The 25,111-nt window shown below is 37.9% G+C and overlaps 1 protein-coding gene and 1 long non-coding RNA gene across 7 annotated transcripts in view; one reads left to right on the forward strand and one right to left on the reverse strand.

Annotated features, from left to right (window-relative positions):
- LOC106074586 (angiotensin-converting enzyme-like) overlaps nt 1–25,111 on the reverse strand; it is a 71,007-nt gene that overhangs the window by 41,656 nt on the left and 4,240 nt on the right. For 2 of the 6 annotated variants that reach the window (XM_056005012.1, XM_056005004.1), the window contains exon 1: nt 22,056–22,218. The exons of 2 other annotated variants lie outside the window; for them this stretch is intronic. In XM_056005012.1, coding sequence (XP_055860987.1) covers nt 22,056–22,058 — 3 coding nt within the window. In that variant the 5' untranslated portion in view covers nt 22,059–22,218. Of the gene's footprint in view, nt 1–21,973; nt 22,219–25,111 lie in introns of those variants that run through there. 2 more of the 6 variants (XM_056005026.1, XM_056005019.1) reach the window with 1 other exon arrangement.
- LOC129921882 (uncharacterized) lies at nt 1,645–9,683 on the forward strand. The gene is made up of 2 exons (XR_008773852.1): nt 1,645–3,843; nt 9,193–9,683. It is a non-coding gene; the product is annotated as an uncharacterized LOC129921882 (long non-coding RNA).

Here is a 25,111-nt window from a genome sequence, read left to right on the forward strand (position 1 = left end):
CACCACCTTGTGTGGAATGCAAGTCACTCCCCCCCCCCCTTTCTCCTATGTCTCTCTTTGATCTAGGAGACCACGAGGACAAACACGCCCATTGACCTCCCAATGTGCGAATCCCATCTCTTGTCGGACTTCACCCACGTGTAAGATAATTCTTAGCCTAGGACATTTCCTGTTTCCGCCCACATTTTCCAGGCCTGTATATAAGGTGAATTAAAGCAAGTCAGACTCTCTCTTTCTCATTCGAGCTGAGCTATCGAGTCTGGACTATATCATTTATTCTCCCTCCTAGAGGAATACCTGGTGGTAAGCCGAACTTAATCACAAGTTCCATCTTAATTACTTTTGTGCTATTTCCACTGGATATTATCATGTGTATTTTGCTTAGTTCATTTGTATTTAATTAGTGCATTGTGTATTTCTCACTGGCGTAAGTAGAGAACATAGACATGTCCCATGTATGTATTTATGAATTGCATTAATCTATTAATGCTACGTTGCTCAATTGATCGTTGATGCAACCATGCATATATTTGTACATCTTATTTTCTTTATCTCGGCTGACAACCGTGATAATTTTACCAGCGCACTAATACTGCGCTTAGAAAGGAGATATGAGTTATCTTCCTGAATGAATTATCTCCCCTGTAGTCATTTCACTCTAACGAGAGTTGCGCCGCTTGAACGGACAAGTCCATTCAAGCGCGCTCCATTGTTCTCGACCTACGGTCATATGTAAACAAACCGTCTTGGTCGCTGACCACCGCCCAATTCAACCCCCCCCCTTTTTCTTTCTCTATCCACCTGTGTTGTTTATTTGAGATTATTATTTCCCCTTCTATGTACATTTTTATATTATTACTTTCCCTTTTATGTACATTTTTTTTTATATTGCTACTATCAGCCATCTATTTTTCCAAATCCCATTTGTCATCATCTCCTCATTGTGCTCTAAAGCAATTTCACCAATCTGACGAATGCACCTCAGTCGAGGGCATCGATAAGATGCATGAGAGACATGTCCTAACTTGTCTTTATTTATCTGCAGCCTCCCTCAGGTGTCTGCCTATTTATTTATTGGATCAACGATCTAATTACCTGCCTATTTACCTATTCATGTGCTTAGTGCTATTCGGCACTGCACTTGCCTACTGAGATCTACTCAACTCTACCACTTGGCGCTATCGGCATTGCCCGCCTTTTCGACAGCCCACCTGTCAAGCTATTAGGTGCGACGTCCCTATAGATTCAGATCTGTGTGAGACGTCATAGCTACGCCAACCCTCTGCAACTCACTGGATATATCCTGTCATTACGCTGCCCACGACAGATCAGCTCTGCCCGCAGTAACCTTGTGCCCACGGTAGCCGGCCACCCGCCCTACTGTGCCCACTACAGATATCAGAACTTGGGATTGAGACTCCACAAGAACTATATCAACGGCGTCCCTCTATCCGCTAGAGCGCCACCTCCAGCTGCAGAACCTCAAGCCAGGACACAGCCAGCTGCGACATCAACAGGACAACCAGCTAAGTCAAAGGACAAAGTGACATACTCTCTTATTAAATGCACGAGTGATGATTAAATCTACTATTATTTAGAGATAGGTGCAAACCCTCCCCCTTTTTATTCTTATATGTATTGTTAGACACCTTATTTATATAGGTTAGTTATTTTAGTTATTTAGCGACGCACCATAGTAGACGCATATTGAACGGGACTAGTGACGTTTGGGATATGTTGGGTTAGAGACCGGAAAATCAGTTAGCGTTAGAACACTCCAGGGTAACGACGTGTTTAGTGACAGAGACTTCTACTGTGGCCTTTTATCATAATAAATATATATTAACTTGTTCATCATCGTTGACTACATCTCTTCACCTGTTACAATCGATGTGCCAGTTCTTGTTTGTGTTGTTGGTCAACTACACGTAATACACCCGAACAATTACACCCAAACGATTGCAGAGTAATTGGTTGACTTCAAGACAGCCTGAACTAGCAACATCACAGTGGCGACCCCGACGAGATGCCGGACCCCTGTTGAAGCCGAACATCGAACCGGACCTCGAAGCAGAACGTTTACTCAGGTGAGGGTCGTGCACTCGAAGATATAAGATTTCATCGGAGTACGGCTGAACACAGCAGTATCGCAGAGTGACTTTGTTCTAGATCTACATGCAGTCGTCGCCTGTTTGATCGCACGTTCAACGAGCCGTTAACTCAGGGTGACCTTCGTCAGGACCGTAATCATCGCAACGCCTGATCTTCATATGCTGAACCGACCTACAACCAGAGAAACCGTTCATTCATAACGGGTGAGAGATCGTTAGTGAACCTGTTGGACATATTTTTTCTTCGTCATAGGAGCCACATTGAGTATCAAGTTTTACTTCGTCAGTTTCGAGAAGGACAGTTTGCCCGCTGTCAGAAGTATTGTGAGTACTACAAGTTTGGTAGCTAACTAAATCGAAATCGCTCTGTCGTCTTACCCTTGGAGAGATTCTTGTGGAGCAGTTTGCTCATTGAACCGGTTGCTTGCCACGTTTATAACGGTCACTGTGTTTAACCTTTGGAAGGTTAGTGAAGTAATCTTTATCAGTACTGAACATTGATATATCTAGTATTCGTCGGTCTAGACCATACCTAGACTTGTTAGCAGTGAAGTTGTGGAAACAGCTACATCCACTTAATTTCGTTGAAAACCGTTAATCGTATAACGGAACGTCGTCGGAGGTGACCTTGGTTTCACCTAGTCTACATTGGACAGTTTGGTCTAGTGAAGCAACGTACAACAGCAAACTTCGTCGTACTACCAGAGTAGCAGCAGAAGCAGTGAACTATTTTAGAGAACCGTTATTCGTCAGCCCAGATCAAGTCATCGTCAAGAAAGTCGTTATTCGTCAGCCCAGATCAAGTCATCGTCAAGAAATTCGTTATTCGTCAGTCGTCCAGATCAAGTTGTCGTCAAGAGACTGTTATTTGTCAGTAATCATCTACACAAGTCAAGTCATCGCTAGAAGAACCGTTAACCTATTCGTCAGTAACTGTGTATACAAAGTCGTCGGAACTACACATACGGTCATCAACAGTCGTCAAAGAAACTGGAACATTTTGCTGTGGCATATCAGGACATCTGTGGCATTACGTGGGATACTGGTAGCACCGGAGAACAGAGTCAGAACTGGAAGAGAGGCAGTGGAATTTGTTGTGATCTAGCATATTCGGGAGTCCGAACAAAGGGATCTTTCTTATCAAAAGCTAAGTGCCATTTTTCTTATTAGTATATGTTTAGATTGCCCTTAGAAATAGATTTTGTCTAAATTTGGTACGTTAGCCTGAGTAAAATCAGGTGGTGCGCCTTAAAACCCGTCGGGGTAGAAGACGTAATTTAGATGAAAAGCTATATTATACGTTTAGGATTGTAATTTGTTTTGTTTGTGTAAACGTCATATCCGTTGTTGCCTGGTTACTTCGTGACGTTATCATTGTGTGCCATATTGTCATATCCCAACCCATAGCGATAGTCTCATTTTAATTATTTCATTTGTTTATATTATTTTAAATTATTTATTTTTATTAATTTAATTAGATCTGTATTTTTTTTCACTTAATGATAGAAAGTGCGGGTAGGATTCTTTCATTGTGAATCAGACTAAAATAATTTTAGTTTGAGCGGTTAAAATCAATTATGATTTTGCCATGAGAATAATGCCGAAACTGGCTATGTAGTCAAACACTATCGTCTGGCTAAATTTAGATCTGCAAATTGTTGTACATCTCTTTGGTACAATTTAATTATCTAGACTCTACTTTGAAATATTATTAAGTTGAAGATGAATGAAGGTAGTACATTCTAGATATATATATCTTGTTGAAGATATATTTGACACTGTATACACATATTTGTTTCGTATGGTTAAATAGAACCATAATCTACTCTAGATCTAGACTCTAGACAGTCTTTGAATTTACTCTAAACACTTCACTGTGACTTCAGTCATACCAGGTTTTAAAATTGATCATAGTTATTCATACTAGATCTAAAAATCATAGTGCTCTTGATAACTATAGATCTAAATAGTATTATTATACATACTATAATATACTAGATTTAAATTTGTGTGTAATACTGGACCTAATATACAGATTTGAATATAACCATAATAACTCAGACTAGATTTATACATTTACTAAATCTATAGATAGAGACATATCATTTAAAATTTGTATAAAAGTGTGGAAAAACTTAAATATAAAATAAGTTTAAAGTATAGCCATAACTAATATAGGCCAAGTAAAAATATATATAAAATATAAAACACAATGGCTACATCATCATATGTGGACCTTAAGGAGGTTAAGGAAACAGCTATGCAGGATGGAAAGGCCATGGAGTTAAAAGGAAAGGACTTAGCAGCTTATGTACAGCAAGTTGTGAAGGAGGAAACAGAACGTCAAAGACAAGAGATAGAAAGACAAGAAGAACGTCAAAGACAAGAGATAGAAAGACAAGAAGAACGTCAAAGACAAGAGATAGAGAGACAAGATAGGATCAGAAAGGAAGAATATGAGAAGCAAAAAGAGGACCGAGAACATGAAGCTAAAATGGAGAAGATGAGATTGGATGCAGCACAAGCCAGAGCCCAAACTGAACAAGGAAATAACACTAATAACTCAAATAATTATACCACTCAAAGAGACAACCCTAATTCACAAACATGGCTAAAGAGAAAAATACAAAGTTTTGATGAACAGAAGGATGACATTGGTGATTTTCTGAAAAGATATGAGGCAAAAATGTCTACATTTAATATGCCTGAAGAGGAATGGTCTGAAATACTGATAGACTTTGTTCATGGTCAAGCTCTAACAATATGTCAAAATCATGACCATCATATTGATGATAGCTATCAGGTTTTAAAAAGAGAGTTATTGAACGCCTATGGTCATAATGCTACAACTTTTAGAAAGAAATATTTTGACAATATACCATCATTAGGAATAGAACCCCAAACCACCATTAATATGGAAAAGGATTTCTTCAATAAGTGGGTAAAATTAGAAAAAGTGAATAACTCTTATGAAGGATTAAAAAATTTTATTCTAGTGGACAACTTTGTAAATAAATGTGATCCTCAATTACAATCTTTTATTAGAGAAAGAAACCCAAAAACTATAGATGAAATAACAGAGATAATGAGAGTATACAAAAATGCCTATCCAAATAAACCATTTTCTGATAGGGATAAGAGCAAAGTAGATTTAATAGGATACACCAAAGAAAATGTTGATAGAAGTAGAAATAGAAACAGATCAAATAGTGGAAATAGAAAATATAGTGAAATAACCTGTTTTAAATGTCAAGGAAAAGGTCATATAGCAGCTAACTGTAGAAGAGGGAATAGTAGGTCTGGAAGTAGAAATAGATACAATGAACAAAATAACAGTAGATATAGGAGTAGAGATAGGAATGACAGGGGAAATTATAGAAATAGGAGTTACAGTAGGGAATACAAAAATAAAGGTACAGATAGGATATATTTCATGGAAGGAAATAGGAACAATTTTGCAGTGTACCCAGGGTTTGTAGATAGAATTCCGGTGGAATTAATCAGGGATTCAGGTTGTAACACCTTGGCAGTAAAAACTAAATTTGTCAAACCTCATTGGTATAAAGGGTTTACTAGGAAAGTAGAATTAGCAGATGGCACTGTAAGGGAATTTAAAGCTATAAGGGTATACATTGAAACCCCATTTTTCACTGGTTATTGTGATGGCATTGCAATACCAGAAATGAGATATGATATGTTAGTAGGAAACATAAAAGGAGTTAAAGAATGTTCAAGAAAAGAATTAGAAGACTGGCAAAACAAATACAAAAACATAAGACAAAATCATGAAAACATAGAAACACAAAATATAACAAGTATGATAATAACAAGATCAATGGATAAAAAAGATGAGAAACAGGAAAATACAATAAATGTAATAAGTAATGATAAAGAAAAAGAAACCAGTAATGTAATACAAATAGAAAATACAGATGTTAAGGAAAGAGAGATAGAAAATGAAACACAAAATAGTCTTGAAACACAAATATTTCAAAGTGAAAAAGAAACAACACCCACATTTGCATTAGAACAAATGAATGACAATATTATTGGGAAAATTTATTCGAGAATATCAGATAAAAACAATAATAATCCAATGGAGAAATTTTGCATAGAGAATAAAATATTGTTTAGACAAACAAGTAATGATAATAAGAAAATAAAACAACTTGTCTTACCACAGAAATATTGGAAAGATGTTTTAATCATGACACATGATAATAATTTAGCAGCACATAGGGGAGTAAAGAAATGTTATAGGAATTTGTCAAAACAAGTATTTTGGCCCAAAATGAAAGCAACAATCAACAAATACATAAACTCATGTGACATATGTCAAAAGAGATCGAACAAAAGTCTAGTGAATAAAGCACCTATTCAAGAAATGGATGAACCTACAGCACCATTTCAGAAAGTATCTATTGATTTAATAGGTCCTTTAATTCAAACTGAAAATAATAACAAATACATTCTAACAGTAATAGACATGTTTAGTAGATACCCAGAGGCAATCCCATTATCAAATACAAGTGCAGAAAATATCATTAATGCCATAACTCAAAAAGTAATTACAAGACATGGTATACCTAAAATTATATTGAGTGATCAGGGATCTCAGTTTAAGTCAGAACAATTTAAGAAATGGACTAAACAATACAATATACAACACATATACTCTTCGGTTTACCACCCGGAGAGTAACGGTTTATGTGAACGATATGGTGGATCATTAAAAAGATCACTAACAAAGATAATTCAGAATAATCAGAACAAGTGGGATCATTACATTAACTATGTACTATTTGCTCATAGAAACAACATCCATGAAGCAACACAATTTTCACCATATGAAATAATACATGGAAGAAAACCCAGAGATGAATTAGATGTTTTTAAAGAAAATCTAATAGACAATGAGAATAAATTAAATAATGACAGTGAAACAACAATCACAACAGAATTGAAAGAAATATGGACTCAAGCATATAACAACAATAAGAAGTACAAACAAAGTGCTCATGAGAATCTAAATAAGAAAAGACAATTGAAAACACTAGAAGTAGGAAACAATGTATTAATATTGATAAATGACCTGAAAAATAAAATTGGTAAACAATGGAAAGGTCCATTTAAGGTGATAAAACAAATTAATGATGTGAATTATCAAATTGAAATAAATGGGAAAATTAAAACATATCACATAAATAATTTGAAACTGTATCATGATAGAGAAGATGAGTTAATACAAAACATTCAGGAGGAAATAGAAAATAAATTTTCAGAAAGAGAAGAATGCTTGATGATAATAACAAATGAAAATCACAATGAAAATGATATTAAGGAAATACCTGTAATAGAAACAAAAGAGAATCAAACTTGGCAAAAGATTAATCTTAATAATCTAACTAAGGAAAAGTCAAAAGACATAACTAAAATAATACAGGAATACAAAGAAATTTTTTCCAGCATACCAGGAAAAACAAATATTATTAAACATGACATTAAAGTAACAGACACAAAACCTATCAAGCTTAAGCCATATAGAATACCGTTACATTTACAAGACAAAGTAAAGAAAGAAATAGACAATTTACTAGAATCAGGTATAATTGAGCCATCAACATCTCCTTATGCTTCACCAATTGTGATAGCCAAAAAGAAGAATGGAGATATACGGTTATGTATTGATTATAGGAAAATTAACAACATCACAGAATTTGACCCATATCCAATGCCAAATATAGAGGATATTTTACATAAATTAAATGGAGCAAAATTTTTTACTAAATTGGATTTAACTAAAGGTTATTGGCAAATACCTTTAACAGAAAATGCAAAACCTTACACAGCATTTGTAACACCATATGGTATTTTTCAATGGAATTATATGAGTTTTGGATTAGTAAATGCACCTGCCACATTTAATAGAATGATGAACATGATAATTGGAAACAAAGAAAATGTTATTTGCTATTTAGATGACATATGTATTTTTAATAATAGTTGGGAGGAACATTTGGTAGATGTAAAAGAAGTATTCAAAATAATAAAAGAAAGTGGACTTACAATTCAAGCAGAAAAAGTAGAAATAGGATTGGAGGAAATAATTTTCTTAGGACATAAAATAAATAACAACATGATTAGCCCTATTGAAGATAACATAAAGAAAGTACTTAATATTGAAATACCTACAACAAAAAGACAAATTAAAAGCATATTGGGAATAGTAAATTATTACAGAAAGTTTATAAAAAACTTAGCAGAAATAGTGAATCCACTAAATGACTTACTTAAAAAAGGAAAACCTCAAAAAGTAGTTTGTAATGAGGAATGTGTGAAAGCTATTGACAGAATTAAAGATGTTTTTAGTCATGAACTAATATTAAGACTACCTGATAAAGACAAAATATTTTATGTCACAACTGATGCATCTGGTAATGCTATTGGTGGTTGTTTAATGCAGAACTATGATAACTTACATCCTATATTATATGTAAGCAGAAAATTATCAGAGGCAGAGAAAAAATATAGTGTCATTGAAAGAGAAGCCTTAGCTGTAATATGGGTAATTACTAAGCTAGAGAGCTATTTAATAGGAAGGAAATTCATATTATTAACTGATCATAAACCTATTCAGTATATACAGCAAAAGAGCATGAAAAACAGTCGTGTTTATAGATGGTTCTTAGCACTACAGGAATATAAATTTGAAGTGAAAGCTATTAGTGGATCTGTGAATATTGTAGCTGATCTATTGTCTAGAATGACATTGAAGTGAAACAATTTTGTAAATAAACTATGATTATATTGAGTATGTAATATATATTAATATATTGACACCATTTATATGTTATGGAAAAGGGAGATAAGTAAATTTGATGTTAAGCATTTAAAAGTAAGTATGGATATTTTTTTTTATGTGAATCATTTCATATATCATTGACGAAAGTTAGTTCTATGGAAAAGGGTGAGTATAAAAGAAAAATGGACAAAAGCGTATAAAAGGGTGGTAAGAAAAAAAATTTATTGAATGTGTAAATAAAGTTTATAATTGTTTTTTTGAAATATTGTATTTTATCAGATTACTGCCAGTGAAGAACATTTGTGACGTGTGACGTGCCCATATGATGCCACATTTTCCTCCATGATGAACTGTGTACTAATGAAGATGATTTTGGAATGTTATGAACTGTTATGAACATTGACGTGAATATGAGGAACTGTCAAGATGAAGATGTCAAGATGAAGATGTCAAGATTTTATGTTTGTGGTCTTCCCCTTAAATTGAAAATGCCCTTGTAAGACTTGACAGTAGTGGAAAAATATTGACATATTTTTTTTTCAAGGGGGGGAGGAATCTGTTAGACACCTTATTTATATAGGTTAGTTATTTTAGTTATTTAGCGACGCACCATAGTAGACGCATATTGAACGGGACTAGTGACGTTTGGGATATGTTGGGTTAGAGACCGGAAAATCAGTTAGCGTTAGAACACTCCAGGGTAACGACGTGTTTAGTGACAGAGACTTCTACTGTGGCCTTTTATCATAATAAATATATATTAACTTGTTCATCATCGTTGACTACATCTCTTCACCTGTTACAATCGATGTGCCAGTTCTTGTTTGTGTTGTTGGTCAACTACACGTAATACACCCGAACAATTACACCCAAACGATTGCAGAGTAATTGGTTGACTTCAAGACAGCCTGAACTAGCAACATCACAGTATATTTATGTAAATAAATATTCTTCGTTTTTAACTTTTGTATCTATCTTTCATTGCTTTGTCTCGTTGCGTGTCTGCTCCCGATTCATATGCTGATAGGTTGGTGTGTGATAGCTTTAAAAATAATCATCCCCTAGACATTAAACGCGCCAAACACACGTCACATTTTCCCACCTGTCACAATAACACTAAAACGTCTTATGTTTCTTACTTATAACACTAAAACGTCTTATGTTTCTTACTTATAACACTAAAACGTCTTATTTACACTGACTATTCTCCTCCTTTCAGTTCTTAATGGAACTATTTGATTAGTTCTATATTCATAACTAAGTTAAGAAGCAGGTAAGTGTATGAACAAACTTACACAATGTGTGTATACAACAACAATACAATAAAGATTTAAAGGCCATTCTTGCTACTCTGTAGCTTATATTTATTTTAAAGTTTAGTGAGAACGAATAAATCGCATTGGCTCCCCTTAATTGACTTTTAGGTCTAATTCGTAACTATTTTTTTTTTGCGACGAAATAATTTGTTCCCACTCTGAAACTTATTACTGTAACATCACATGGACATACCTGATTATAATTAATTATTAATCAAAGGATAAAATTTTTTTTTTTTTTAGTACTCTTTATTTTTTAGATAAGTGCTTTTTAAACAAATATATATATATATAAATCAACTCTGTTTGTCTATCCAGTAAACAAGCTTGTTCTCCTACATTCAGTCTCGGATCAAGCTGAAATTTTGCATAATTATTTCTTTTACTTGACAACTCAACGATCCATAAAAAATTAAGAAAATAATTAGTTAGTTAATTAACTATATGTAATTGGCTATTTTGTTTGGTATCTCGAACAAGTGTGTTTGTATAAGCTGAATAAGTCCCCTTTATTGGTCGATAGCGCTCCGCTTTAAAGTAAGTTATAGATAACTATACAGTCTTCTATTTTCATACGCACCTCACTTGCAGAGTGGTTAGAATGTCAGCTAGAAGAGGCTTGAGTCATGAGATCGAATTCAGGTCCCTGTTTTATATATGCTTTAAAAACGATTACGGTAAAAGTCATCCAGTTGTGTCCCTTTCTCACTCGCCCCATTCCATTTTCTCAACTGATCCAGTTAAGTGATAGGATCATAGTGTACTGTGAAAGCTAGCAGCATGATATAGCTCTAACCAAAAGCGATTGGGAAAAATATTTCTAACCGCACAGATGTGTTGCTGTTGGTCGAGATCTATTATTAAATCTATATAAGTTGGACATAATTTGAAACAACAATTAATAAGTAGTTTTTCATATTATCGCGTGAACTGTAGCGCTACACCATGGTAATAGAACACTTAACTAAAGGAATTTTTTTTATTTACGGAAATGTTTTTTTTTTCTTGAGGATCTGAATAAGAGATTGACCCTTTAAAAAACAACTACATCAATTAGATATTCATTATAAGACATCAGTCCGGCCAGGTTCACATCTAACTCCACATTCACTTTCACCTATCCTTTGGTCTGCTGGACCGCTGGGGCACCACACAAGATCTGTCCACCTTCTTTCTCCATTATTCTCTATCATTTGTCTTTGATAGAATTTTATTCTGATGTTATTTCTGAAAATATTGAAACCTGCCTTTTTACCTGCCTGTGTGGACCACTTCGGGGGCCGATTTTGAGTTTGTGTTTCCACACAAACTGTCTTTGTAACCTAGTTTTAAGTATTTTTTATGTTTTAGTTTTGTTTGCTAAATTACCTCTTGCATCGAATTAAATTAATATATTTTTTCTCATCCGTAAACTTTGAGAATCATTGTGAATGTTGTTCAGTTTCTCATCTATTAGTGTTATTGCAAGCCCCCTTTCAGGGAGTGGGTCACAGTGTGGCAGTCAAGCATCCTTAAGTGAGCAGCTGTTCTACATCTAGATCTGTACGGTCCAGAATATTAGCGATACAAAAGTACGTTCGAATTGTAACCTTACCCATTATCCTAGCACATACTATATAGGCCTCGTCTAGGTGTGTTGTTTTTCGATCAACGAACAATAGGTATTAGGTTTCACTCTATCGCACTTGCCTATAGTGTTTCTGATATCGATTCCCTGAGCTGTGTGTGCGATTTTTGCAATGAACAAATTGATTGAATGTTGTCAGTAGGCTGTACTGCTTTCATAGCTGATCAGAAGTTCATTGCATAAAAAACAAAACGAATAACCAAATGTTGAAACTGTATGATATAAACCACAAACATTGAAGTAAATCAAAGAACTAATGCTATTCACTACACTTCATTAATGGAGCCCAGCGACTGGTAGAAATTTGTAACCTCTCTTGGCTACGCTCTTGGAATTTGGTGGCTGTAGTTCGCTTTAGATTTTATATCGAAAAGGGAAGTTTCATTGTCAAAACCATCTGTTGGGAGATTTAAACTAAAAAAATCTCTGGAGGTCCAAACTATTCCCCCCCCCCTCTTCACGCAACTGATTTCATAAAGAAACGGCTTGGAATCAGAAGCCTCTCAGGCTCTATCAGTGTAGCACCATGCGAGGCTGTCTAAGGCTCGCCGGTTCATGATTGTTATTATGATATACTCCCAAGCTTTTCCATGTTTGGGTATACTGCATGGCAGCAGAGTTTTAAATGATGTAATTAGGACATATGTATGTATATTGTCTCATAAATATCGCTAGACATGTTCATTAAAACTTTGAAAAAAAAAAAGCAAAGGTAATAAAAACAATAACACACTTAACCTTCCGAATATCGACACACATGTAAATTGTACACTCAAAAAAGATTTAGAGATAATGACAACACGGTCTGTGTAGAATGGATGGAGAGTCTGAATTAATTAAGGAGACACGTGAATGAGACACAGTTTAAGCCAGTAATGAACAACAAGCGCAAACAACTCGATGAACACTGTCATTGTTACACAGGGCTTATCATTTTATTCATTTCGAAACATGAGTTATTAATGTGAACATAGGAAAACAACAGAAAACAACAACAAAAAAAAGTTCAGTCTACTTAAGACCTCCACTTTACATTTCTTTTGAAACTACATAACTATATACAAATTATTGCTTTTTTTTATCAACGGTAATATAAAAACTTTATGAATGGAATTAAATTCTTAATTGACCTAATCTTTAAATATAAGGAGAGGTTTTCCTTTCAGACCTTGTGATCTATGGGGCAGATGATGTGAAGGTTTATGTGCATCTACGGTTTATGAGGGTGTCATGTGGCGGCTCAACGACTTACCATCCTTGCTTATCCACAAATGATGTCAGGTAGCCATCAGAATTGGGGTAGACTCATAGGCGCCCTAAATGTCCCGAAATTAAAAAAAATCCCAGTCTTTATCAGGATTTAACCCCCGGGATCCTCCGGTTCGAAATTCAAGCGATTTATCACTCAACCACCGCGAATCTTATCTTCATATGTACAGCTTTAAAATAGCGTCACCTCTTGTTTGTATTGCGATCAACCATGCGTGATAAATTTTAAGTTGTTAATCTCTTTTGGCATCCGGAAATCTTTCTTTCAAAGGTTAATTTCAAAAGACGTTCTAGTAGTCCGGATATCATTATTTACCAGTGTTCCCTAAGCGCTGTAGTGTGGTGTTTAAACACTAACCATACTATTCATCTTCGTTCACTTTACCTTCTAATACATACAAAGTCAGGATTTACAGGAAATTCTAGTTTTTTTCTGTCACATACACTTGAGTATTATAGAGACAGCGAGAATGACTTTTTGACAAAATATTGTTACGTATTTCTGATTTTCTGGCTAAATGTACTAGGCACACAAATAAAAGAAACACTGCAAAGAACTTGACGACTCAACTTTCAGCTTTAAATAACTTTATTGAACTACAACAATTCGTCACTGTAACATGTAGCGTATACGTCTTACATCGACTGTATCGACTGTAACGGCTCAAGTCCACTCTCTTCTACTGTCTCGCACAGTAGAGAACAGTATCGACGACTGTACTGACCCCTTTCACATGAACATCTCTGGTTTATAAAGAGTCCCTAATCGCTTGTCTATTGTTGCAAAAACACTGCTAGTACCCTCTGGAACAACATGGGAGGAAACATCACATCCTGTTGTTGTTTATACATGTCGATCCCAGAGGATGCCTGCTGCAGTGTCATCTCGCCGAGGTCACACGTAGTGACCTCTAACTGTCACTGTTCATTTGTCACAATGCCCCCCTTCGTAAATCTGTTCGTCCTCTGGAACAACACGTGAGGCACGTCCCATCCTGTCTTTGTTTACATGCATAGATTCCAGATAACACTCGGTGCTGTGTCATCTCGCCGGGGTCACACATAGTGACCTCTACCTGTCACTGTTCATTCGTAACACTGCCCCCTTCTTAGATCTGTTCGTCCCGAACAGATTCTATTTCACCACGGTACTGATGGAGTCGGTCAACGTGGACAACCTTCAGCTTGGACCGTGGACTTTTCTGTATCCGGTAGACCACGTCGTTTATTCTTTTTACGACACGGTATGGACCTTCCCAGTCTCTTTGGAGTTTCGGGGATCTGCCTTTTCGTCTCTGTGGGTTATAGAGCCACACTAGATCATTCTCATGGAACCCCGACGTATTGGCCCGTTTGTCATACCTCGTTTTCATCAGGTCACTGTTGGTCTTGATGTTTCTGCGGGCCAATACATGAGCATTCTCCAATCGTCTTCGGAGATTGGTGACATATTCAGTTGAAGACACTGGCGTATCTCTCGGAATCCCAAATAACAGGTCACATGGTAGACGAAGCTCACGACCAAATAACATCTTCGCTGGGGTATATCCTGTGGTGCTATGAACGGATCCTCTGTATGACATGAGGAACATGGGGATATGGCTGTCCCAGTCGTCTTGTCGGTCATCAGTAACCTTAGACAGATGTTGTTCTAGGGTTCTGTTGAATCGCTCCACCATCCCATCAGATTGCGGATGGAGAGCTGTCGTGTGAGTCTTTTCGATGCCAAGTGTCTTGCACATCTCCTGGAAAACTTTGGACTCGAAGTTCCTGCCCTGGTCAGAGTGCAACTCATTAGGTACACCAAAGCGACTAATCCAGTTATCCACGAGTGTTTCGGCCACTGTGATAGCTTCTTGATTTGGTATGGCATAAGCTTCTGGCCATTTGCTGAAATAGTCCATGACTACCAAGATGTATTTGTTTCCTTTCTTGGTTTCAGGAAATGGGCCTGCTACATCTATTGCGATCCTCTCGAATGGAACACCAACATTATACTGTTGCAAAAGACCCCTAGTTTTGCGTCGAGGGCCTTTTGCTGCCGCACATATGTCGCACCTTCGACACCATTCCTCTACATCCTCTCTATATCTGAACCAGTAGAACCGCTGACGAACCTTTTCCAGAGTCTTATTGACACCAAGATGAGATCCGCTAGCGCCATTATGCATCTCTTTCAGTACTTCAGCAACTCTCACCTTCGGTAACATCAGCTGAAGGCGATTGGATGTTCCATCAGCAGATTCCCAAACTCTTTTGATGACACCATTGACTAACGTCAGCGAGTCCCACTGAGCCCAGTACGCCTTGGTGGCTACCCCCTTCTCAGAGATGTCTTTCCAATCTGGCCGTTGTCCATCTTCTTTCCATAGAAGAATGGGAGCCAGATCTTCATCTTGCATTTGGTCCTCTCGAATCCTTTTATCACACCAGGGTCCGGAAACATCTACTCCGAGCCGAAGACAATTGACAGCTACCTCCTTTTCTTCAGCCCTCTTGCAGTGCTTACATTCTGCTTTGCAGGGTCGTCGAGACAGTGCATCAGCATTTTGGTGAATTTGCCCTTTTCGGTGCTTAGTTTCAAATTCATAGGTTTGAAGACGTTCGATCCACCTTGCCACCTGACCTTCAGGGCTCTTAAACGAAAGCAACCATTGCAGAGCTGCGTGATCTGACCTTAAGATAAATTTCTGCCCGTATAGGTACTTGTGGAAATGTTTTATTGCATCCACAGCAGCCAGCAATTCACGTCTCGTCACACAGTAGTTCCTTTCAGCTCTCGATAGGCTTCGACTGAAGTATGCGATGACTCGTTCAGTTTCATCCACCTTTTGGGACAAGACTGCGCCTATTCCAGTGTTGCTTGCATCTGTGTCGAGTATGAATGTCTTCCCTGGAATGGGGTAGGCCAATACTGGTGATGAGGATAGTGTGTTTTTCAGCCTCTCGAAAGCTTCTTGACATTCAGATGTCCAAATAAATGGCCTCTTTTGCTCTGTCAGTTGATGAAGGACCTTACAGATGTTTGAGAAATTTGGCACGAAACGTCGGTAGTATGTACAGAGTCCCAAGAAACTTCTCAGCTCATGGATATTACTTGGCGTAGGCCATCGTTTCACTGCCTCAACTTTGTCAGGGTCAGTGCTGACTCCGTCATTTGACACAATGTGACCAAGGTACTTAACGTTTTTCCTGAATAAGGAACACTTCTTTGGGCTGAGTCTCATTCCCGCACTTCTTATCCGTTGAAATACTTCCTTCAGATTTGCAAGGTGCTCTTCAAACGTTTTGCCAATGACAATAATGTCATCAAGGTAAACAAGGCATGTAGTCCAATGAAGTCCTCGTAAAACCCTCTCCATCAATCGTTCAAAGGTGGCTGGTGCGTTGCAGAGACCGAATGGCATCACAGTAAATTGCCAGAGGCCATTGCCAGCAGAGAAGGCGGTTTTCTCTCTATCATTGGGATGCATTTCAACTTGCCAATACCCACTCTTTAGGTCGAGAGTAGAAAATACCTGGGACCCTGCAAGCGTGTCCAAAGTATCGTCGATTCTAGGAAGTGGATAACTATCTTTATGTGTGACTTCATTCAGAGCTCTGTAATCTACACAAAATCGCATAGATCCATCCTTCTTCTTTACTAAGACAATAGGCGAACACCAAGGACTATTTGAGGGCTCAATGATTCCTTGCTGCGTCATGCCCTCTATCATGTCCATAGCTTCTTGTTGCTTTGCTAGCGGCAAGCGACGTGGTGGCTGTCGAATCGGTCTGGTGTTTCCAGTGTCTATTCGATGTTGTACCATGTTTGTCCGTCCGCAGTCTGTTTCATCAGATGGCAGAATATCTTCAAACTCAATGATCAACTGTTCCGCTTTGCTGAACTGCTCATCTGATAAATTCACTTTCATTTCTGTCAGGAGCTTGGTAATTTGTGGATTGACAGGTTTGGTGGAATTAACGATCGTGATATCATTATTACAGTTTCTTATCAGGTCAAGAGTATTACATATTGCGATGGGGCTGTCTTTCTCTAGATGTCTCTCCTGTAGGCCGAGGTTCATGATTCTGACGGGCACCTTTTGATCTTTTCCGACAAGGACCAATGTTTTTCCTACTGCCATTCCGCTGTTGTCATTTTCAATGCCTTCCACTATCGCCGTCATCGTTGCAGTTTGACCATGCTCTAACTTTCCCCAGATAATTGCTTCAGACTGAGCTGGCAAACTTGTATCTTCTGTTAAAAGGATTCTTCTTATTTGACCATTCTCTTCATCTTCATCCCCGAGCAAGGGAATCTCAACATCACCACATTTCAAAGTACCACCTCCGATGTTCAGAGAGAATTCACATTTCTGCATAAAATCGAGCCCAATAATACAGTCATCCGTAATGTTAGCGATCAGAAATTCATGTATAAATGACTGATGCCCGAGCTCAAAGTTTATATTTGTCAGTCCATGTATAGGCATCATCTCTCCACTGGCCGTCTTCAAGGAGTAAGAGTTCACTCTCTTGATTTCGTTCTTTTTGACAATGTCTGGACGAATGACTGAACGTGAGGCACCAGTATCTAGAAGAAAACGGTAATTTCGAGATCCAATTCTACCATTGATGTACAGACTTTTATTCTTCCCTAACACAGCGACTGGAATTATAGTTGCAGGGGCTGTCATGTTCTTGATCGCCGATTTTTGCCCCATAAAACCGGCGAAAGTTAGTTTCCCTGGTAGACATGAGCACCTGACCTTGCATCTGTCTCCGGTCTGTGCTGATACTCTGTTTGTCGGGGAAATCTTCTCGTGCAGTTCCTTTGTAGATGGCCAGGTTCTCCACAATTCCAACAACGTACACTGGTTCTATTCTGTCCTTCTTGCTTCTTATTTGGTCTGCGTTCTTCTAGCACTTCAGTTACCCTTCTGAGAAGTTGTGTAAGATCTTCTTCTTGGACTTCCAGCATACGCCCATGATGGATATTCTTAGAGGCGTCTTTGGCGGCTTCATAGGAGAGGGCGTAGACCAGAGCTTCGCTGGATTTGCGCTTACCACTGATTCTTATTGCCTTCTTCAGTTCTGGATCTCGAATAGCATCAATGAATGCATCAGTGATAATGACGTCCAGAAAGTCTTGTGCTGCTGTTGGATATGCCAAATGAGCAAGACGTTCTATGTCCGCCTCTAGCTCTTGCAAGGTTTCACCGGAGCGTTGTTGTCGGGTTTTCAACTGAACTCTATAAACTTCTTGTAAATGTTCGTCTCCGTAACGGAGCTCCATAGCCTTAACAATGGCAGCGTAATCTTGTTGATTTGTTATTGACTGAAGCAGTTCTGCTGCCTTCTCTCTTAAAGCTAACACCAGAGCAGTCGCTTTCTCTTCTTCAGTGTTCCAGTTATTAACCTTGGCCGCTGCCTCAAACTGTCTTTTGTAAACAGTCCATGAGATGGATCCATCAAACACAGGCGGCTTTATCTTCCCAGAGATTTCTGGCACTAATGTTTTTGTTCTAGTACCCCGTTCCTTACTCAGTTGTTCTTGGACATGAGTCCTTATCTCTTCCATTTCTTTTTCCACAGTGTTGACTCTCTGGTCAATCTTCTCGTTCAAAGAGCTCATCTGTTCATTTACTTTTTCATTCATGGCGTTTATTTTCTTGAGGCTCTTCTTCATTAAGTCCATCTGGCCCTGCATGTTACTCAGGATCTCTGTCATATCTGGGTTTAATTCAAATATGTATTCATCTGGATCTTGATCTTCCTCAATAAGGGCCTGTCTTAGGCGTTCTATTAGTGTTTCTTTGTTACCATTGAGCTGCAGACCTCTCTCACGAAGTTCTTGCCTTAATTCTTTGACCAACAGCTGGTTAAGTAGTTTCCTCGAAGACATTTCAGCCAGAAAACATCCCACTTCTGACACCAATTGTTACGTATTTCTGATTTTCTGGCTAAATGTACTAGGCACACAAATAAAAGAAACACTGCAAAGAACTTGACGACTCAACTTTCAGCTTTAAATAACTTTATTGAACTACAACAATTCGTCACTGTAACATGTAGCGTATACGTCTTACATCGACTGTATCGACTGTAACGGCTCAAGTCCACTCTCTTCTACTGTCTCGCACAGTAGAGAACAGTATCGACGACTGTACTGACCCCTTTCACATGAACATCTCTGGTTTATAAAGAGTCCCTAATCGCTTGTCTATTGTTGCAAAAACACTGCTAGTACCCTCTGGAACAACATGGGAGGAAACATCACATCCTGTTGTTGTTTATACATGTCGATCCCAGAGGATGCCTGCTGCAGTGTCATCTCGCCGAGGTCACACGTAGTGACCTCTAACTGTCACTGTTCATTTGTCACAATGCCCCCCTTCGTAAATCTGTTCGTCCTCTGGAACAACACGTGAGGCACGTCCCATCCTGTCTTTGTTTACATGCATAGATTCCAGATAACACTCGGTGCTGTGTCATCTCGCCGGGGTCACACATAGTGACCTCTACCTGTCACTGTTCATTCGTAACAATATATAGGTCCCAAAAAGTCTGCGTAGTCACTCAACCTTAATTTTCCGACTCGAAAATAAACCTTATAATAAGTCAATAATAGAATATGCATCCTCTTTTTGGGACCCCTCAACACAAGATAAAAGTTAGAAACTAGAACAGAAACAAAATAGAGCAGTGAGATTCATAACAAACAAATATTCACATTTGACTAGAGTAATGTCTAAATTTAGAAAGCCTTCAGGATAGAAGAATTTAAAGTAAAGTAGCAATTATACATAAAACACTGAATCATAATCTTCAAATACAAAAACAAAATTTTATAAAATACTCAGAAAGACACAAAGATAAAGGCATATTCCTCGTTCCATATGCTAGGACATATTAGTACAAAAGCTTCTTCTTCTCTAGTGCAATAAGAGTATGGAATGGGTTGCCTGAGCTAGCCAGAAAAACAATTGACTTGGCAGACTTTAAGTCAATGGTTAACATGCATGACTAGATTGAACTAGGAATACTCGTAGGACGTAATCATCTTTTTTGAAGTAACGTCAACATTTTATAAGATAATATTATTGTCGTTTATGTCTGTCTGTCATGACTGTCTGTATTTATGGTAAAAATTTTGAGTAAGGTATTTTACCCACACCAATTATCGGACAAAGTTTTAATTTTATACAATTATTTATTAACAAAACAAGAATCAATAAAAACAAAGTTACAAAGACAGTTTGTGTGGAAACACAAACACAAAATCGGCCCCTGAAGTGGTCTACCCAGGCAGGTAAAAAGGCAGGCTTCAATATTTTCAAAAAGAACATCAGAATGAAATTCTAGCAAAGACAAATGACAGAGAAGAATGGAGAAAGAATGCGGACAGATCTTGTGTGGTGCCCCAGCGGTCCAGCAGACCAAAGGATAGGTGAAAGTGAATTTAGATGTGAACCTAGCCTTATATCTTAAAACGAATATCTAATTGATCTAATTGTTTTGTAAACGGTCAATCTCTTATTCAAATGCTCAAGAAAAAAACATTTCCGTAAAAATATAATTTAAAAATTTCCTTAAGTTATGTGTTTTGTATTGTGGAGGGAGCACGTCAGTTCAGGAGATAATATGTACAATCTACTTATTAATTGTTGTCTTAAATTATGTTTAACTTATATGCAAACTAAATAGTTTTTTTCTCTTTAAAAACAAGTAAACATTTTTTGTGTGTAAATGTAGTAGTAAGTAGGACAGAAGTTACATAACGCAGTAATGCAAATGTAAAAAAAAATTTTCTTGACAAAATCTCTATAACCATTAGCATCATGATCATCATCATCAAACTCCATTAGAGTGAGGGCTTGAGAGGCTTAAATCCTCTTTAGCAAAAGCCCTGGACAGAAACCCTGCTGTCTCTTCGTAGTACATACACGTTACCATACAGGTTGAGAATTTTTGGTTTCCCAGACTTGTCAAGGAGGAGATCAGCAAGTCTGGGGCAGTCAAACAGAATATGAGCACGGTTTCCCCTTCTTTTCCGCAGCGGGGGCACCATGAATCGAAATTTGGCCATAGCCGTGAGAAATATGAGCCAACAGGACAGTGGCCTGTCCTGCTCTGTGCTATAATAGTTTCTCAGGCCTGGACAGCCTCCACCACGGCGAAGTGCGGTCAGGGCGCCTCATGCGCTCCCAGATTCCACGGGCTTTTTGGGACTTGTCCCACCTTTCAAACCACTTTTCCATTTCTGTTTTTTGAATAATAGCCAGATCTAGTGGCATGATGCATGAAAAAATAAATTTTTGACAAAAAAAAATCTAAAACCATTTGAATAAATGTGTTAAAAATAAAGTAATTAGTATACTTCCCTACTAAAGAGCCTCCAGTGTTTGTTACTATTAATAGTGGATAGTTGTAAAAGTGGTGTATTTTTATGAATAAACTGCTTGCATAAGTGATTTAAAAAATTAGTTATAGAAAAGAAAAAAGTTGCCGTTGCATCAGAACTTTTAATGATTTAAAATATAATGATGTCGGATTTTTACTTTTTTTTTCTAAATTACGAGATCTAAACGGGACGGATGGACGGACATTCCACACAAAACTAATAGCGTCTTTTCCCCTTTTGGGGGCCGTTAAAAATGAATTAGTCAATTTTGTTTGATATCTAAAGTGGAAATACATTCTACATTATTGATATTGTTGTAGATGTGGATTTATTTCCCTTAAATAAGCTTTTTTTTTTCTTCCAAAGCATTGTCATGTTTTGCTTGTTTTATTTTGAATCCAGATCGATGTTTATGTGCATTCGTCTAATTACAAGTCTGTAATGATGAAATGTTCAACTTACCCTATTTCTTCGTTTTTGTATCCTACAGAAAGTCTTAGAAAACAAAATGTAATTATATCTTCTGACAATTTAATTTCCCCACCATTGGTTAATCTGTGCTAATACAGCAGTGATTCCCTTCTCAAAAACCTAAGCAATCTTAACAAGTGAAGCAACGACAATCTGCTTTGGCCAATAGGCTATCCCTCTTTTCCTCCCAATCTCTCTCCTCTCGCGCACAGGGGCACGAGACACAGTGATACGAGGTGTGCGTGACCGGGAACTACGTGGTTCTGCGGGGACACACATCATTACTCTGATAGCGGTCAGTTGTGGCCTGAGTGCTACGCCCACTATACAAGATGTAGAGCTTAAGAGACCTGACTAAATGCGAGACGCAGAACTAGAAAGTTGAGCAATGGCGCCGAGCTCTATCGACAATTGTTTTTTTTTTTTTTTAGAATCTATTCAAAAAAACTAACTTTAGGTACAATAGTTAGTGATGGTTTATGTTTTGTACCCTAGCGCTGCTTTTATATGTGTTGTACTGTTGTGCTTCTATTAGGCTAGATGTTAAGTTCCTTAGTGTTGCTATTATATGTTATGTAACCTGGTGATGCTATTTGGCAATATGTTTTATACCATTATACTACTATTATATGTTTAGTACCTTAGTACTACTATTATATGTTTAGTATCTTAGTACTGCTATTATATGTTTAGTACCTTAGTACTGCTATTATATGTTTAGTACCTTAGTACTGCTATTATATGTTTAGTACCTTAGTACTGCTATTATATGTTTTGTATCCTGGTGTTGCTATTATATATTAATGTTATATTAAAATGTTATATATATATATATATATATATATATATATATATATATATATATATATATATATCATCGTTTCTCTTCGCACTAAAGCTTGAAATTTAAATTATGTGTGACAAATTTGAAAGTTTGAATTTTTTTTTTCAACCCGAAACGTTTCACACAAAAAATTTATTTGAAAAATGTTTTATTGATTCGGATCACTTCTCATTAGTGAGATTCAGTAGAGCTGTAGTGAGCAGTTAAAACACTAGCCATCTTCATTGCTACTGGTCATTTTGTATGGACTCGATGCGTAACGATGCGTCTCGGTGTTCCCGGGGGGTCAAAACTTGCTCGCCATCATATTCCCGCCGTTTAGCGAGAAGTTTGGTCTCGAATCTAATAATCTTCAGTATTGAAGGAGCACTCAAAATACGTAAATTAAACAAACAAACAAATTTGTTGTTTTTTAAAGTAAGAAAATGAACAGATAAAAAGGAGGAAGTGTGGTCCACACACACACACACATATATATATTGTTGTAACTGGACTGTGATGATGGCCAGTGTAGCCTCTGTGTAATCAACCGACTCATGCGACACAGGCCTGTGTACTTAAGAAGGGACGGATGTAAACATTCTCCGTGTAGGTCAACGGTGTTTTGTTGTTATCTGACTATGAAATATGTGTTGTTTCATAAAAAACAAGGTTGGGTCAAGTCTGGCGGACTGAGAGAGGAACAAGTTGTGTATAGCTGTTATATTGAGACATTGACTTCTGCCCATTTGTAAAGTATTTGATAGTTTTCTCTTCAATATTTATTACACTCATTAAAGTGTCTCGTTATATCAGAGCCCAAGTTATCTGGTTCTTGACTAAGCCACATTGTTTTGTCAAAGGGTTATAGAGAAACGTAACAACTGGTATCAGAAGTGGCACGTTTTGATGGCTTCTATGAAAACCCTTGAACAACTTCTCGTTAAGGAACTGAAGCGGGAGCTCCTCAAGCGTGGGCTGACGTTAGGCGGAAACAGAGATGCCTTAACAACACGTCTCCGGCAAGCCCTGCTGGATGAAGATGAGGACCCAGACACATATTTGTTCGACATAGAACCGGATGTGGTGGAGCTCTTGAGTGCAATTCAGGTACAGATGAACTCGGTGCAGATAAACATCAAAGAAAAGACAAAATGGATTCGGGAATCAAAACCAAGTTGTTGACTATGAGTCAGCGCTTACACGCCATGGAGGAGACAATAAACCAAAGAATAAACACCATAGACGAGCGGATGAAGCAAAAGGTTGACGCTGTGGAAAAGGCCATTGAAGAAATAAGATTCCAAAATACAAGGTGAACTGACCAAACCACTAGAGACTAAAGTTATGTCATGTGTACCAGAAGTGTCTATGAAAATAAAGCCTCCAGTTTTTGATGGTTCCGTTTCCTGGTCTGTCTACAAGCGACAATTCGACGCTGCAGCCAAAGTGAGCAAATGGAACAGCAACGAGGAGAAAGCGACAGCCCTTGTACTAGCCTTGAGATGAAAAGCTTCCGAACTTCTCCAGTCCATTCCGAACCATCGAGATTACGCTGCTCTTGTCCAGATACGGGGATGAGCATCTACAAGAAGTTTATCGAGTCCAGCTGAAGACCCGCCAACAACGTCCCGATGAAACACTACAAGAGTTAGCGACGGACATTGAACGCCTAGCCCATCTTGCTTACCCAACAGCCGCACAAGACTTTCTGGAAGTAATCATCACAGATGCCTTCATTGATGCACTTCGAGACTCAGAGCTGAAGAAAGCCGTCAGAATTAGCGGTAAGCGCAAAGCATGCAAAGCACTGATGTACGCTCTCTCATACGAAGCCGCTAAAGAGTCATCTGAGAACATTCATCAAATTCTGAGTCTGGGAGTCAAAGAGGAAGATCTTACACAACTCCTTAGGAGGGTGACAGAGGCCCTTGATGAAAGTAGAACAACTCAAATACCAGAAGGTCAAAGGAGGGCCCGTGCACGTTGTTAGAACTGTGGTGAAGGACATCTTCAAAGAAATTGCGCAAGAAGGTCTCATAGACAAGCTGTAGCCCAGCACCGAGCGGAAACGGATGCAAGACCATGTTCCCACGACTATCAGGAAAACTAGCTCTCGACGGCTTCGAGGGGCGGAAACCGGCGACCCAGAAAATGAGAGCCCCTGCAACCATCATCCCCGTCGCTGTGCTGAGCAAAGTAAAAGTCTTGGAGTCAGAGGGCCTCAAAATTTTCGTTTTCTCCTAGATGCTGGTGCCTCCCGATCAATCATTCGGCCTGATAATGTTAACAAGAACAAGACGACC

The sequence above is a fragment of the Biomphalaria glabrata genome, chromosome 1, assembly GCF_947242115.1.
Source record: "Biomphalaria glabrata chromosome 1, xgBioGlab47.1, whole genome shotgun sequence".
In the NCBI taxonomy this organism is placed as follows: Eukaryota; Metazoa; Mollusca; class Gastropoda; family Planorbidae; genus Biomphalaria; species Biomphalaria glabrata.